Below are 16,013 nucleotides of genomic sequence, written 5' to 3' on the forward strand. Positions count from 1 at the left end.
AGTTTAGGACTCTTCTACCTTGGCCATCTGAATTTACCGCTTAGAAAGACTGTTTGACTTGACAGTGCATTTTGCTTGTTATCATCAAAATAGAATGAGAAATGGATCTGAAGAGAAAGATGTACATTTTTTTTTCTTTTAATATGACCTGACAGTGCTAAGTGGTCAATTTGAACGACAAACTCATATGGAGTACGAGTAGCATTTTCCATATATATATATATATATATATATATATATGTGAAGAGCATGAAATTACTTAAGTATCTTACTCGCATAAGTCTTGTAATTATTAAATAAAATTACCAAAACAACTTGTCTCAAATACAATCAACTGTCCTTAAACCACAACAAAGTCGAGGCTTTTGTTTACTAAAGGACGTGCATATTACTGAAGTGGTTTGGAAGATTAATCATGACAGCCTTCATTTATTCAGTAGTGCAGCAGCCCTTGACGTTAGATGCTTATCAGAGCCCTATTCATGAAAATCAAGAAAAACAAAATGAATCAGCAAATAGAGTTTAAAACAAGCCCTCGCATACATCATATATTGATTGTTAATATTAACTATGAATTAACATAGCCAATTAGTTAATTACTAAATGCGTCATACCAAGTAAGATTAATTAGAAATTCTACTATAGGACATAGCTAGGGTTGCACTACAAACTTTATAAGAAAAAAAAGTGTTACAGTCATAAAGAGATCTTACAAAAATAAACTCATAAATTTACGTGACTTCGTAATTTAATATGTTAAATTTACTTTATAATAAAAAGTGTTATATTTACAATTTAACGTATCACATCAAGTCACGTCAGTTTGTGAATTTACTTTTGTAAAATTTTGTTGTGGATAAAATATTTCTCCATAAAAAATCTTAGCATGCAAAATAAATCCTTCATCCTTATTTTTCATTATATATCCTTAATGTACAGAGAATATGTACACAGACCATGCAATTAGCAAAAATGGAAGAGGGACGATCTTTTTTTTCTCTCCTTCGCAAAACTTACATTGGACAGCTTAGCTTGATTGTTGGTCTCCAACGTCAGCCCGAAATGAATATGAGGGAAGTGTGCCCACTAACGCAAATAAGTTTACAGCTTGTAAAATATAACAAGAAAACGAAAGTAATAAAGGGATCAGATAATATGATTATAGGAAGAAAGTGCCCAAGTACTTACATTTTTTGCAGCAGTGCTAAATGCTTCCCTGTGGCTAATATCCGGATTATTGGCCTTGATCCTCTGGATCTCCTCCCTACATTTGAAATTTTTTCTGTCCATGAGAAATGAGCCGGGGAGTAATTTTCATACGCAAAGGATAAAAAGAGAAGATTTTCTGATATCAATTGAACATCGATAATAGATTCGTTACTTTATAAACTGATTGTATGCAGATGGTACTCGCTGCCTCTTCTCGGGAGCTGAAATATTGGAAAACAACAGCTCATGAAATTACTGTTTTTTATTTTTTATTTTTTTAAAAAATAAGGATCCAGTGGAAATCATTTGAATCACATAAAACATATGATGACTGGGTGGCTCACGTCGATTCACCACCCTTTCCTGATCAATGGCTGCATGTGTGGTGACCTGTGCTCGCATTGCAATTTTGTTATTGCACTTGGAAGAGGAGCCCGAGTCAATCTTGTAATCCGTTGTGGATTTCGTCGCCTAATCGTACCAAAAAAGGAGAAAGAAATCAATAACGAGAATAAATGCATGATTATGATCGCTTGTGTAGTGAAAGCAAGCCATTAATCTTCCTAGAAAAGGAGGCTTTTCTTATTCTTTAATTTTCTTTTCCGGTTATCAATCTTTGCTTCTATACATGCATCCTGTGCTGTTCTGCGTAAGTAGGAAAAGGCTATTTTCTTCTTTTAACAGCTTTATGCTGGCTAGTTGATAAGAAAAGAGAACAAGATCTGGGGTTTATGTTTAGAGAGAGAGAGAGAAAGATCTGAAATAAAATTATTTTTATGAGAGAGAAAAGAGAGATTGGGAGAAAACCATCATTGAAAGACTGAATCAGTTAGAATATTGTGGTATCAGGTATGAAACAAATCATATAAAAAGCCCAGATTGACATTTGACAGTAGTAAAATATGGATTTTCAGGGATCTGGAAAAACCTTGTTTGTACAGTAAAAGACAAAGCCCATGATCAAAAGAAATAATTAAACCCAAGAAGCCTACTTGTCAATCAAATCAAGGTAGTATTGTTTGAAAAAGCGGCACTTAATATTTTTTTTATTTTTTATTTTTTCCTTCAGCTTAGAAAATGCTTTGCCTAGATGGGTCAGCGCAGGTCCTGACGCCTCTATAAAAAAGCAAAAATAATAGGTATTGGTTATGGCGGCTGATTGCTAGGGCTTCAGTACTGCAACCAACTACTTCACAGATAAAAGAGGTTTTGAAACGCCCGATCTATGCAGAACAAAGATCCTAAAGGCTTCGATTTTCTCAAAAAAGAAGTGAGACCTGGAGCCTTTAGGTTTAAGAGGCCTAGCAGTAGCAACGCCCTAAAAATAAGCTGAAACTTGTGTGTTTGTGCAGATATTAAAAGCAATAGCTAGCACCTGAACATCTTGCCATGACAGTGACTGAAACGCGGCGGCCATGTTCACGGACCATAGATTGGTGCAGTGCCCGCATCGGACCGTCACGATGTCAAAGAGGTTGCTGCATGGAACACTTACCTGCACAACTCCATCCCAAAAGAAAACCTTAGACTCTGGCCTCCTCCATTTGATATCAACTCAGAAAAAGAAAACAAAAACAAAAAGCCAGATCAGAAACTGATTTTAGACCAGAACTAGATGAATTACAAGAAACGTAAAAGAACAATAATGAAATTGATTTGGCCTTTCAGTTTGAACTCCCAGATTCTTTTGGGAAGAGGGCTATTTGAAAAGAAACCCTAGAAGGCGTAGTTCTTTACTACCTAGGTTTCTTTATGGAAGGTTGCGTTCAAGAGATATAATTCAACTGAGATCTTCATTTTTACTTTCCCCTTCTGTTAAAGAAGCTTGTTTTGCACAGGAACGTGGTTGTGCAGTGTCTTTTGTTAGGGAAAGGTAAGTTACAGACACATGGAGGAAATCAGAGAGCCAAGGACTTGTCCCCTTCGGTTTATCATCAAATACTTGTTTTGAGGCCGGATTCTGAAAGCCCACATTTTAAAAAAATAAAAAATAAAACTAAACCAATAATCTCTCTCTCTCTCTCTCTCTCCTGTGAGGACTTCAGGGCCTTCAGATATGACTTTTCTTTGACTGCAAAAGAAAAAAGAAAAAGAAAAGTCCGACGATGGAGACCTGACTGTAAGAAAACAAGAAACCCTATAAATAAAATTAACCGATTTCTGTTAAATTACATCTCAACCTGATCATCATAAAAGCAAAAGCTTTCTTGAGGATCTTAAAATGTTCTTTCTCCTCAGATATGCATATGATCAGAAAGAAACTACACATACAAACGAATACATAAATATATGATATTGGTCATTGGGAATCTTTAAGAGAGAAAAAAGCAGATCTCCCGTTGAAGAAAAGAGTTTTCAGATCAGAGATACCGCAAGAACGATGTTGCAAAAGTTGCAGGGGATGTAGCAGAGTTGCTCAGACGCAACATCGATGCAGGTCGACATGTTCCGTAGGCAGTCAAAGCAAACTTGTTTACCCAAGAAGGAGAAAGAAAGAAAGCAAAGGAAAAGAAAAGAAGAACAAGCTCTTGCAAATTACAGAACACCGAGGAGAAAGAAAAAGGCCGCTTTTATTCTCTTTCAATCCCCTCCTCCGTTAGAACTTGGCTATGTATCACAACAGTAGAACTTAAAGGGTCATATATATAGAAATTATGTGGAGAGATAGTGAGAGAGAGAGAGGAAAAGAGAAGGGAAGAAAGCTGGGATCCAATTAACTAGGTACTGAAGAGGGGGAGATCTAGTACTTAAGCTAATATAATAAGAAAAAAGGTATGGATTTAGTATAAGTACCCACAGTTGGCAGGCAATGCTGGGACCGGAAAGGAAAGTAGTAGTTTTTAACTTGAAAGCCAAAGTGTATCCATAGCTGTTGAAGAAAGGTTAGGGCTAGAGGAGAGAAGAAGGAAGATGGAGCTTTTGCCTGCAAATAAAAATGCGCAGATGAAATGGTAATTACTAGCTAGGATCGATGAAATGGATGGAGTGTGTGAGTCATTACCACATGCCCTCCTTTCCCGGCCAGCTACAACACATACAGTACTGGATGAGTCATGGGGATAGAAATCTCAATTTTAAATCATGAGTATATAATACAAAACATAAATAATTGCTATATCGTGTGTAGTGTGTGTAGCAATTATCCATCTGTATATATGTCAGAATTTGAAAGTACATATATTGTATATATTCATGATCATGACGTACCGACATATATATATAGATATATATATATATATATATGAATAAAATATATATATTATAGCTAGGATGCCTAAAGTACTACTACTTTTTTTTTTTTGAAACATAAAGTACTACTACTTGAACTAATAAGAAGTACTGGATCATATGATCTGGTGCCTGCAGTAGTCTTGATGCTAAGAGATTATCATGATATGATCACTCTAATTTATAAGAAGAACATTCTATTATATATAAATATATCGTTAATTTGAAACTAAAGTAAGCTAAGCCACCATATCTAACATCGATCCCACTTTTCAGAACTCTTTAGTACTTAAAAGAGTATTATATATAGCTTGCGGAAGACAATAGCTACTAGCTAGTACTGATCATCCCAAGTGCCATTAGCTTCTGATCGTCATATTCATTACCTGTACGAATGTCTGCAACAACATCAATGTGATCATCTCCTTCATTCTTGCCTGCAATCAAAATTGACAATAATTAAATTAATATATAATATATCGTACTTTAGGTATAATATAATTACCATATAATTAATTTTTTTTCATATAGCTTTTGTCAAAAAATAAGCACTCATTAGTTCAAAAGGTTAGTTATCATTAGTTTAGTCAGCAGTAATTAGTTAATTAAGTGATGATGATCAGTCAAAGATATGTTAGTTAAACTAGCTATCTAGCTTAATTAGTGATCAGCATCTGGTTGATTAATATTGCTCAATGCATGTGAATAGAAACCAACGTGCAAAATAATATTTGGTTTAATATATATACATGTCAAATTGATTCATAAATCGTATATACAAAAGCAAGTAGCGCCTCTCGATCGAGTGCTGATCTTTTCTTTCTATTTTGCTTCTTTTTCATGGCGGCTGCTACTTCTTCTTAATTTGTTAAATCCTTTAGATCTGAATTCTTAATTTCTTCGTCATGGTCATAATCCTGATAAAGATCTAGTTAGCTAGCTAGGTGGTTTCTCAACTTCTCACTGGAGACAATTATCAAACAAAACTTGATTTCACGATATAGTTGATCCTGGCTAATGACTTTGAGTGCTGAAATTAATAGCTGATCATCACATCCTTAATTTGTACTGATCTTCAAGGCTAGCTAGGATGCAACATTAATATACGTATATGGTGTTTTCGTGAATACTAAATTCCCAGCAAAAGAAATACTGGCAAGTGTCATAAATATATATGTGAATGCAGTTCAAGATCATGTTTGGATGATGATCTCAAAGAATGATTCTGTCAAATTAATTACTTGATCTGGCTCTCAAGAAAAATGTCCATGAGTTCTTATTTTACTCAAGTCAAAGGCCAATGGGATGAATCAGTCAACTAAGACTTTTGCCTAATTATTCTAGTAGTGGAGCTAAGTTCGGTCGAACATCCATAGCAGCTAACTAGCAAGACTATCGTCTTGCTTGATGGGTCTTGATGATTAATTCCTTTTCTCATGCAGTTTATTGCCCAGTTTTAGTCTGGAATTTATAATTACCACCTATTAATAATGTGTTTGCTCTAAATCCACAAGAGGAATCAGTTTTGTTACTCTGCCAAATTACCTTGATTCAGCAACAATACTGTTCATGAGTCTACATTCACTACAAAAGAAGTAAGAATTACCGGCGTTTATATTATCGGCGGTTGTTTATGCGCCGGTAAAAATATATTATTGCCGGCGCTTATTGTTTACGCCGTTAAATAATTGATTTTTCCGGCGTTTATATTGTTACGCCGGTAATTATATCTAGCTTTGGCGGCGTTTACAAAAATGCCGAAAATATATCAATTTTACGCCGGTAAATTAGTTGTTTCCCGACGTTTATATTATTACACCGGTAATAAAATATAGTTTTGGCGGCGTTAAAAAAAAGCCGAAAAGTGATCAAATTTATGCCGGTAAATAATTGAGTTTTCCCGCGTTTATATTATTACGCCGGAAATAATCTATAGCTTTTGCGGTGTTTAACAAAATACCGACAATTGATTAATTTTATGCCAGTAAATTAGTAGTGTTCCGGCGTTTATATTGTTACGCCGGTAATAATATATAGTTTTGGTGGCATTTTAAAAAAAGCCGACAATTGATCAAGGGACTTAAATAATAATTTTTTATGTTTAAATCACTAATTATTTATTCAAAGAATGGGTCATGAACCAAACTAGTAAAGGGCATCTTGCTAAGATTCACAACTTACAAAAAGAGTAGTAAAACTAATGCATAATTCACCACTTCACCTAACACCTGATTTCAAAACTTTTATAATTCGTTCCAATTCCAACTTAGCAAAACAGAGCAAACGTAGATATATGACATAACCATTAGTATTATCTCAATTAAAAAAGTTGCAAATACCATTAAACTAAAATATTAAAATATTAATATAATTTGAGATTCTTCACTTATAATCCCCTCAATCCTCGTCCTCATCGTTCTCTTCCTCTTCTTCATCTTCCTCTTCTTCGTCTTCCTCTTCATCATTCTCCTCTTCTTCATCTTTATCTTCCATTTCATTCTCTATTTGATTTTGTCTTGAAGCCTGAAAATAAATTCAAATGAGAGTTCAAAATTTTCAAAATAAGATTGATTGATATCAACTAAATATATGTGAGGTGCTCACCTGTGCATGCACGAATGTGTTTACGAAATTTCGCAATTCAGTTAATTCGTTCCGCATTTTATCAAGCTCTTCCTTTAATTTACCATCTTCTTGCGTTGAAGTTGGTAATGAATGTTGACAAGTTTGCCTTGTAGGAGTTGGCCCAAACCCCAAACCACGCACACGTCCAGGCCGTTCTGGGCCCATAACTTTAGAATAAACATCATCTGTTGCCCAAGTCATGGTTTCTCCAGACCCCATTTCTATCGACCTTATGTCCTGTGTTAAAAGTTCCTCCATCTCAGCCTGTAATAGATAATAAAAAATACACATTCTTCATCTTATAAATCCATTAAAATTAAAAAGTAATAAATTTGAAAAACATACAACTTTCTTCCTCGTCTCATCATTGTAGTGGGTGCCATCCTTTCTCTTATGTGTCGTGACAAACAACTGGGCTCGACTTGGCAATGTCCCAGTTGATTTTTTCTGCGTCCAAAATTTTATATTAAACACATATATTGAAAACAAATAACTAACAAATATTCAATAGTAAATAAATACTAATTAAATAAATACCGCATCATGGGCATATCTTGCATAACTTTTTGATCCTCCGCTGTGAACAACCAACTGCTTCTTACGACACTCCTTATTTTTATTACATTTTGACTACAACATCACAAAAATTATGAGAATTATGATTAGAATAACTAGTTGGTTGACTTTCTAAATCAATAAGAGAAATGCGCGCGTTTTTACCTTATATTCTGGATCGAACCAAAGATTGGCCAACTCCGCTAGTTGCGATAAATCCACCATATCGGGACTTGCCCTTGCCACAACTTGTGCTGCAGATGTGTCTTTTTCATGAAGTAACTTTTTCTTCAATTCGTGTTTGTAGTCTTTCCATTTCTTCCCCAGGTCCTTCAGTATCCATTTTTTGAATGCATCCAATTTGTCATCAGGAACTTTAAACTTGCCCTACAGCCAAAATAAATTTACACAAGTATATGTCTTGATTTCTAACAAAATTTTCAAAATATACCTATTTAATTAATAATAATAGTTTAATACAAGTTTTATACCATTATAAGACTCCACGCTTCCTCCTTTATGGTTTTAGGCACCGACCTCCAATCCTTGTAAATTATTGGAACCAACTTATTAGTTCTCGCTATCAGGCCACCAAACCTTACCACCTTTGAGTCTTGCTTTTTGATGGGTTGACCAAGATTATTGAGCTCCATATCAATTCGTTCCCCTTCTGGAAGATGCCAAATGTCATGAATCGAGTGCAATGGTCTTTTTACTCTACCTCCATTACTATCTGCAAAAATGGATTTAATGACATTATTACTATTTTGTAAATGTGCATTCATAGTAAAATAAATAAGAAGTAAGAAAAACAAAAACATACCAACAATGACAACAAAACGATCTCCAATGTCGGAAAACAAGTCGACATTTTCTGCTTCCGAATGTGGTTCTATTGGTACAGGTGTGCATGATTGGGTCTCTCTGTTAATCTCTATACGTCTGGGTAGTTGGCCTCCCATTTGTATCGATGTAGAAGGTTGGGTCCCCTTCTGTGAAGATAATGATGGCTGGGAAGGACAATCTACAGAAGGTGATGACTCCACCATCCTATCAACGGAAGGGGAGGCCCATCGACAGAGGGTAATGAATGGGCCGCCCTATCAAGAGATGGGTATGATTGCGTCTCACTATGAACAGCTGGTATTGAAGTAGATTGTCTTCGCAAGTGTGGCCTAATAGTCTTTGCCTTCTTTTTTGGACCCATTGTACCTATACAAAAACAAGATTACATATATGCAAATTAATAGAAATAATAATATTTAGAGCATGATATGAGATAGAAGTAAAGTTATAAGAGATATCATGTTAAAAAGTCTAAATATATATTTCTTACTCAACACTATTGAGTAGCTTCGATCGTCATTCCGTCTATGTCATTTCGCATCCACACAACATCGTCAGTAGCAGGTTCAATAGCTTCATCGTTGGAAGTGTTACAACATTCATTGACTAAATATTCATCCTCATCCTCGTCAGTCACTTCCTCTTCACCAGTGTCATACACGTCTCTTGGTTTTGTCTTAACGACAACAACCCAATTTGGACATCTTTCATCTGCCACATAATATACTTGAGATACTTGGGAAGATAAAACAAACGGATCATCAGTTATCCGATTACCAGTATGCACTAGGTGAGAAAAATTTACAAGACTAAACCCAAACTCGTCCTCCTTGAAACCTTTACCCCTAGTAACGTCTGCCCAATCACATTTGAATAACACATATCGACGATAGCATGAAAGTTGATCGTTTCATGCACATCCAAGGAGGTAAATTGTAAGGTACCAACATAACCGGCCATGTACTATAGGAAATGCTCATGTTACCAAAAGGATTAAAGCCATCTGCAGATAAACCAAGCCTAACATTGCGAGGGTCAGAGGCAAACTCATCATGTTGTGAATCAAACGTCTTCCAAGCCAAACCATCTGCTGGATGCCTTAGTACCCCATCATCTGTGCGGCCTACAGCATGCCATTTCATTTGTGAAGAAGTCTTCGATGACATAAAAAGCCTTTGCAACCTTGGTTTTAACGGAAACCAACGTAATATTTTCGCTGGACTTCTTTTACCTTTTTTAGACCTTTCATCCATAGACTCTTTTTGCTTCCACTTTGACGCTCCACATACCACGCATGTTTCCAGATTCTCATTGTCTTTCCAAAATAACATACAACTATTGGGACATACTAATATCTTCTCGTATCCAAGCCCTAACTCATTCATGTACTTCTTCGCCTCGTATGTATTTTTAGGCAATGATGCTCCTGGTGGGAGCAACTCATTCACAAATTCAAGCAGTTCTGTAAATATGCTATTACTCAATCCACCTAAACACTTCATATTCCAGAGACGTACGATAGCACTAAACTTAGTATGTTTTGTGCACCCTTCATATAATGGCTCATCAGCATCTTTCAACATATTGTAAAATTTATTAACTCTCTCGCTTGAATCTTGTCGATTTTCATATTGCACTCCAGCTTCTCCAGCTTCCACACCTATTTCAGGCCCAGTACCTTCGACTATTTCAGGATCAAACATTGGAAAAACGTCATGTAACATGGTTGTCATCCCACTGGAGCCTTCATTTATTTGCTCATTATTGTTTTGGGCATCAACAGCATGGTAAGATGCCTCCCCTTTTCTCTCCCCATGAGCATGCCAAACGGTGTAACCTTGAGAAATTCCATAACTAATCAAATGATCAAATACCATATTGGGCATGAACATCATACGCAATCCACATTTTCTACATGGGCAACAAATCGACGAATCTGTAGGACAATTCTCACATGCAAACTTCAAAAACTCATTGACACCATCAATATACTCTTTTGTATGTCGAGGTTTTTTCATCCAACTTTTGTCCATAGCTTAACTATATTTGAAACATGAAAATAGAACTAAATGAGGATGCAAGATCATCAATAACAAACATATATAGTATGGAAAATAATATTGAATGAGAACTGAACGAGAATGCAAAATCATAAATATTATTTAAAATCTAAATGGCATTCGAATAATTGATATTGTGATTTTATCTCATGATGATATAAATAAAGTTAACATCTTCAGTTTAAAGTGTTAAGACGTCTCATAAATAATTGTATGATTGTATTGCATGGCATACCTGAGAATAATGCAAACGTCCAAAACAGAGGATTTTGATCAATCGGTGGAGGCGGTGTGGGCCGTGGCTCTCGGTTGGCTCTCGGTTTGCACTGCTATATATGCTTCAGAAGAGAAGGCAATGGCTCTCGGTTTGCACAACTGTCACCATAACACTGATAACTATTACGTCTGTTTAAGAGTTTCTGTGCATATCAATATATAGCTGGTTTTGCATGGCATACCTGAGACCTCGCTGACTTCCAAAACAGAGTATTTCGACCGATCAGTGGAGGCGGCGTGGGCCGTGGCTCTCGGTTTGCACTGCTATGGGGTGCTCTGTTTTGAGAGTCCAAAACAGAGGATTTCGATCACTCGGTGGAGGCGGCGTGGGCCGTGGCTCTTATTTTGTACTGCTATGGAGTGCTCTGTTTTGAGAGTCCAAAACAGAGGATTTCGATCACTCGGTGGAGGCCGTGACAGAGGAACGTGGTGGCCGTAGTCACCGCATGTGTGGAGGCCGTGAGATTTAATGGTTAAGACGTCTGGTGGTTTTTAAGGGAGGAAGGCTGGTGTGGAGGAGGAGATGTGATGATCAGGGGCGACGTGTGGAGGCGTTGCTGTGGGAACGTAATGCACGATCTGTGAGTGGTAATGGAGAAAGGTTAAACGGCAACCCTAGCTTTGTTGATGCAGAACTTTAAACGGCAACCCTAACGCGCAATGACGAAATTAGAGGGATATTAAGATTTTTGATAAGTATATATTAGCATGCAACAATATTCTTCTCTGTTATTAAAGAACAATGTTTCCAACTTGGATAAACATCCACCCAAACGTGCCCAAGCCAAATTCAAACGAAGTCAACCTTTTTTTATCTAACAAGATAGGCTCGGGAAGATCTCATTAAAATACTTGTAGAAAAGAAAAATAAAAAAAAACAGGCATTCAAAGGTATGTACATAGAAAGTTTAGAAAATAAATACATAGATACATTCTAAGAAAAAATTGGAAATAATTAAACCAATTACCACAAAGTTTTTTTTTTTTTTTTTTAGCAATGGGAAGGGACGTTCTAGATTTGTAATAGAAGAGTTCTAACTTTAGCATCTTAAAAAATTTAACTTAATATTTATATCCAAAACAACACAGATAAGAGTTTCTAGACGACGGGTTGCTAAAAATCTAATCTTCTTTTTCTTTAAATTTGAAAAAAGATTTAGATCACAAAAATATTGAAGCGGCCTAAAACTGATAAAAATATATTATTTAATAATTACTGTTATTAATGCAATGTGAAAAAATGAATAATAAAATATAAGTGCTGCCGGAGAGGAAGGCTACTTGGGAAGAAATAATCCAAAAAACAAAAAAAAGATTATAATTTGGTAGAAGCCAAAGCTAAGGGAAGAGAGAGAGAGAGTGTTTGCAAGAAAGAAAATAGAAGTAACACTCAAAGATTTAAATTTCGTACCGTACCGGCCGGTACGATCGAAATTTTTCGTTTCGGTCGTCCGGCCGGTACAGGTACTATACCTGTTCCGTACCGGCCAAAATACCGGCCGTACCGGCCGGTACCGGTCATACCGGCCTCAATTTCGGCCTGTACCGGCCTATATTTCGGCCTGTGTTTTTTTTTTTTTTTTTTCGTTTTTTCAAACTACAAACTTATTTTTTAACCCTCAATTCAGACTAGACTATTTATAATTTATATATATATATGTATTTGTATATAATTTATTTATATATAGACTATTATTTTAGAATATAATTTTTATATATATTTATATATATAATTTATTTATAGATCGACTATCTCGAAACGTTATCTTGAAACGCTATCCCGAAACGATACCGGTACCGAAATATTTCGTTCCAGTGCCTTGACCGATACGCTGTCCGGTACGATATTCAAAACATTGGTAACACTTGGTAGCCTCACGCCAACCTACAATGTTAGGCCTAGAGGCTTAATTCAAAATTTAAGGATGTAGCTTCTTTATTTTCTATAAGTAGAGCTTAGTGGGCTTTATTTTAAGGGTTTATGTCCTGATAAAATACTGGCTTAATTTAGTTTTGGACAAATAAACGGTTCTAGTAAATTTGAGTGAATTACATTCCATGCATTATAACTTGAAGCTTAAATTAGGATTAAGGTTTATTGGTCAAGTTGTATATATCCGTGTTATTTCAAGCTCTGTTTTTGTATTAGTTTAACTACATTAATCTATTATTATTTAAAACTAGGAGTTAAGAGTTTGTTTAAGGTCTAGTGGTCAAGTTTGTTTATATTTGCTGTCGAAGATCTTAAGCAATTTCTTGATTATTCGATCTACAAGTATTAGCCAGCTTGTACGCTGGTTATGCATTAATAGTATTAGTAGTATTGCTCATGTCGAAGATCTTGAGCAATTTCTTGATCACTATAGTATATATGTTTATATATATCATTAATAGTATTAGTATTACTATATCACTATAATTAATAGTATCATGAGTGATGTAGTATTTGTATAACTAATACTATAGTGATTTATATAATAATTTATATACACATTTAAAGTATATTACTAATAGTAATAGAATGTTAGTATAAGATCATAAAATATAAATTGTAATTAATATATATACATTATATAACAACATATAAAGATATATGTTTGTAAAATATATCTATAATTTATAAAATATAAATTGTACATTATTACATAGAATTTATTAAGGCATAAAATTTTATTAATATATATTTTATTTAAAGTTTATGATCAAATAAATTCATCTAGATTATAATAACATATATATATTATATTAAGATAAAATTATAATAACATTATCTTATATATAATAAAATATTATTATATATGTATATTATTATATATGTATATTATATAAAATTATATATGTATATTATATTGGAGACATGCGGCATGCGAATGGCTGAATTGATAGTATGAAGCGCCACTGCCTAATGAAAACTTAAGTTGGCGCCTCCCCTCAATTTTTCATGAAATTTGAACTTCCCGCTCACGGCTTGCAACCCTACAAATTATAGTATTTCTTCCTCTTATTCCCTCGTTTATCAGCCAACAAGTTTACACATGTGAGACGCCGACTAGATCGAACCAGCAACCACGTCCTGCATATATAAGTCGATGCACCTGCAGTTGTTCTGCAAACCTCTGTTTTAAGCAAGACGAACAGAGCAATATTGTTCTCCAAATTAACCGAGCCACCGAGGGCCATGTCTTGCTGCAGTTGGGCCACGAAACCACCGCAAGCAGCAACAGAAGACGCCGGAAAACAAGCCTCCACCGCCCAGTTGATGTTCAGCACCACTGTCCGCAACTCCCACGCCATTTTACGCGTAAACCCCCCTCAGATCATGCTTTCTCTCTCCATTCTCTTTCTCTTTCTCATCACATTATTAATATTTCTCCCTTCTACAGTACAGTACTGCCGCCTCCCAGCCACCTTGCGCCGCCGCTTCGTAGCTGCTCTCATGCATGGAGAGTCTCCGTCGCACATGAGCCTCTGTTTGGTTCTTCTCTCATGGACTTAACGCCTCTCTCATTTTTCATCTGTCTATGCTCTTCATCAATCTTTGCTTCTTCATGTTCATGCATGCTTGTTTGTTGATGTAGTTTGTTGAACTTTTTGGGGTACTGCATGCATTGGAGGATCAAAAATCCTGATCTCAAATTTATTGCTTATTTCAAGATATGAGTACTTCTTCAATGATATTCATATTTCTTCTTATATTACTTTATATAACTTGCCACCCCATACGGCATAAACGTTGACATGAAGAAATGCAGAAAGTCATGGGGATTAACATTTCTCTCTGTCCCTCTGATAATTATTTTTTTGTTTTTAGAGCGTATCATGCCTTACAATATTTTCGACAAAAAGAATTGGCCGGTTGGTTGGATCTAATTAATACAGTGAATTAATTATAGCAAATATATGTATGTTTGGAAAAGGGAAATAAAAAGATCATTGCTTCTTATTTTGTTAATTTTTTTCCACTTTCCATCTATTATCTGACAATTTCTGATGTCTCTCGCTCATCCATAGGGAAGTTATGGTACTAGAAGCACTTCTGCAATATTGTTTGTGAAAGGAAGAGATGAAGTAGACTTTTACAAGAGGCATCTGGGGAATGAACTCGTGGAAAGCCGTGCAACTTCTGTTTGGCTAATCTCATATATATATGTAACAAAGTTTCAAAATGATTTGTGAGTTAAAATGCTCGGGGTTTCATCACATGTAATGATTTTATATATAGTTGTTATTAAATGACTTTCATGTGATTTGATTTGTAACTTTTTTATATTACATGAATAATGATCCATTATATCATATTTATTATTAATTTATATATTATATATTTTTATTGTGGTATATACGATTATTGGTGCGTTTTAATGCAATGCGTTGACAACGAACTAGTAGCGGTGTTTATATTACGCCATTAATATATGGATTGTGGTGGCAACGTACTCGTGGCGGTGTTTAGATAATTGTTATTAATTTATTCAATGTGTTGTCAACGTATTATTAGTGGCATTTAAATAAATGTCCCCAATTTATATGATGCGTTGGCAATGTAATAACAGCGGTATTTATGGTAACGTCGCTATTTTAATTAGTGGCGATGTTTATATTAATGTCCTTAATTTAATAAATGTCTCAACGTATTATTGGTGGCATTTAAATAAATGCCGTTAATTAATATGATGTGTAGACAACGTACTAGTAGTGGCGTTTATGGTAATGCCGCTATTTGAATTAGTGGCGGTCTATAGCTAAATGTCGTTAATTTATTAAAATGTGTTCCCCCAACGTATTATTAGTGGCGTTTAAATAAATGTCACCAATTTATATAATACGTCGGCATCGTACTAGCAGTGGCTTTTTTTGTAACGCCGCTATTTACATTAATAGTGGCGTTTATCTAAACGCCGTTAATGTATTTAATGTGTCGCCAACATACTATTGGTGGCATTTAAATAAATGCCGCCAATTTATATGATGCGCCGGCAATGTTTTAGCAGCGGCGTTTACTGTAACGCTGTTATTTTATGCAATGGGATGACAACGAACTAATAGTGGCGTTTTGATAAACGCCGTTAATTTAGGAAAGCTGGCGGCGTTTAAAGAAATGCCGCTAAAGTGTATACAAACGCCGCTACTAAGATTTTCAAGTACCGGCGTTTTGTCAAACGCCGGTATGTGAAAATAGCGACCATCCACTACCGGCGGATGGTTACGCCGGCA

General features: G+C 35.3%; 3 protein-coding genes across 6 annotated transcripts; 1 reads left to right on the forward strand and 2 right to left on the reverse strand.

Annotated features, from left to right (window-relative positions):
- Window positions 1-281: 281 nt before the first annotated feature.
- Window positions 282-3,970, reverse strand: LOC121253631 (axial regulator YABBY 5-like). The gene is made up of 7 exons (XM_041153621.1): window positions 3,580-3,970; window positions 2,585-2,704; window positions 1,554-1,680; window positions 1,382-1,430; window positions 1,189-1,264; window positions 1,018-1,086; window positions 282-476 (listed from the first exon to the last, which is right to left on the reverse strand). The coding sequence occupies exons 1-7, from the start codon at window positions 3,652-3,654 to the stop codon at window positions 426-428; spliced, it is 567 nt and encodes a 188-aa protein (XP_041009555.1). The 5' UTR covers window positions 3,655-3,970; the 3' UTR covers window positions 282-425.
- Window positions 3,971-4,767: 797 nt separating this feature from the next.
- Window positions 4,768-8,666, reverse strand: LOC121253565. Its single transcript, XM_041153563.1, has 6 exons — window positions 8,441-8,666; window positions 8,109-8,350; window positions 7,783-8,004; window positions 7,600-7,692; window positions 7,404-7,509; window positions 4,768-4,874 (listed from the first exon to the last, which is right to left on the reverse strand). Exons 1-6 carry the CDS (start codon window positions 8,664-8,666, stop codon window positions 4,768-4,770), a joined length of 996 nt encoding a protein of 331 aa, XP_041009497.1.
- Window positions 8,667-13,698: 5,032 nt separating this feature from the next.
- LOC121251493 lies at window positions 13,699-15,041 on the forward strand. Of its 4 annotated transcripts, none has more exons than XM_041150754.1 (3): window positions 13,800-14,100; window positions 14,188-14,274; window positions 14,811-15,041. In XM_041150754.1, the coding sequence occupies exons 1-3, from the start codon at window positions 13,978-13,980 to the stop codon at window positions 14,973-14,975; spliced, it is 375 nt and encodes a 124-aa protein (XP_041006688.1). In that variant the 5' UTR covers window positions 13,800-13,977; the 3' UTR covers window positions 14,976-15,041. The 4 variants fall into 4 exon arrangements, 1 of the variants encoding a protein (XP_041006688.1); XR_005938031.1 differs by having other exon boundaries at window positions 13,801-14,100; window positions 14,183-14,269; XR_005938030.1 differs by having other exon boundaries at window positions 13,801-14,100; window positions 14,188-14,269.
- Window positions 15,042-16,013: the final 972 nt, after the last annotated feature.

This window comes from Juglans microcarpa x Juglans regia, chromosome 2S (genome assembly GCF_004785595.1).
Source record: "Juglans microcarpa x Juglans regia isolate MS1-56 chromosome 2S, Jm3101_v1.0, whole genome shotgun sequence".
NCBI lineage: Eukaryota > Viridiplantae > Streptophyta > Magnoliopsida > Fagales > Juglandaceae > Juglans > Juglans microcarpa x Juglans regia.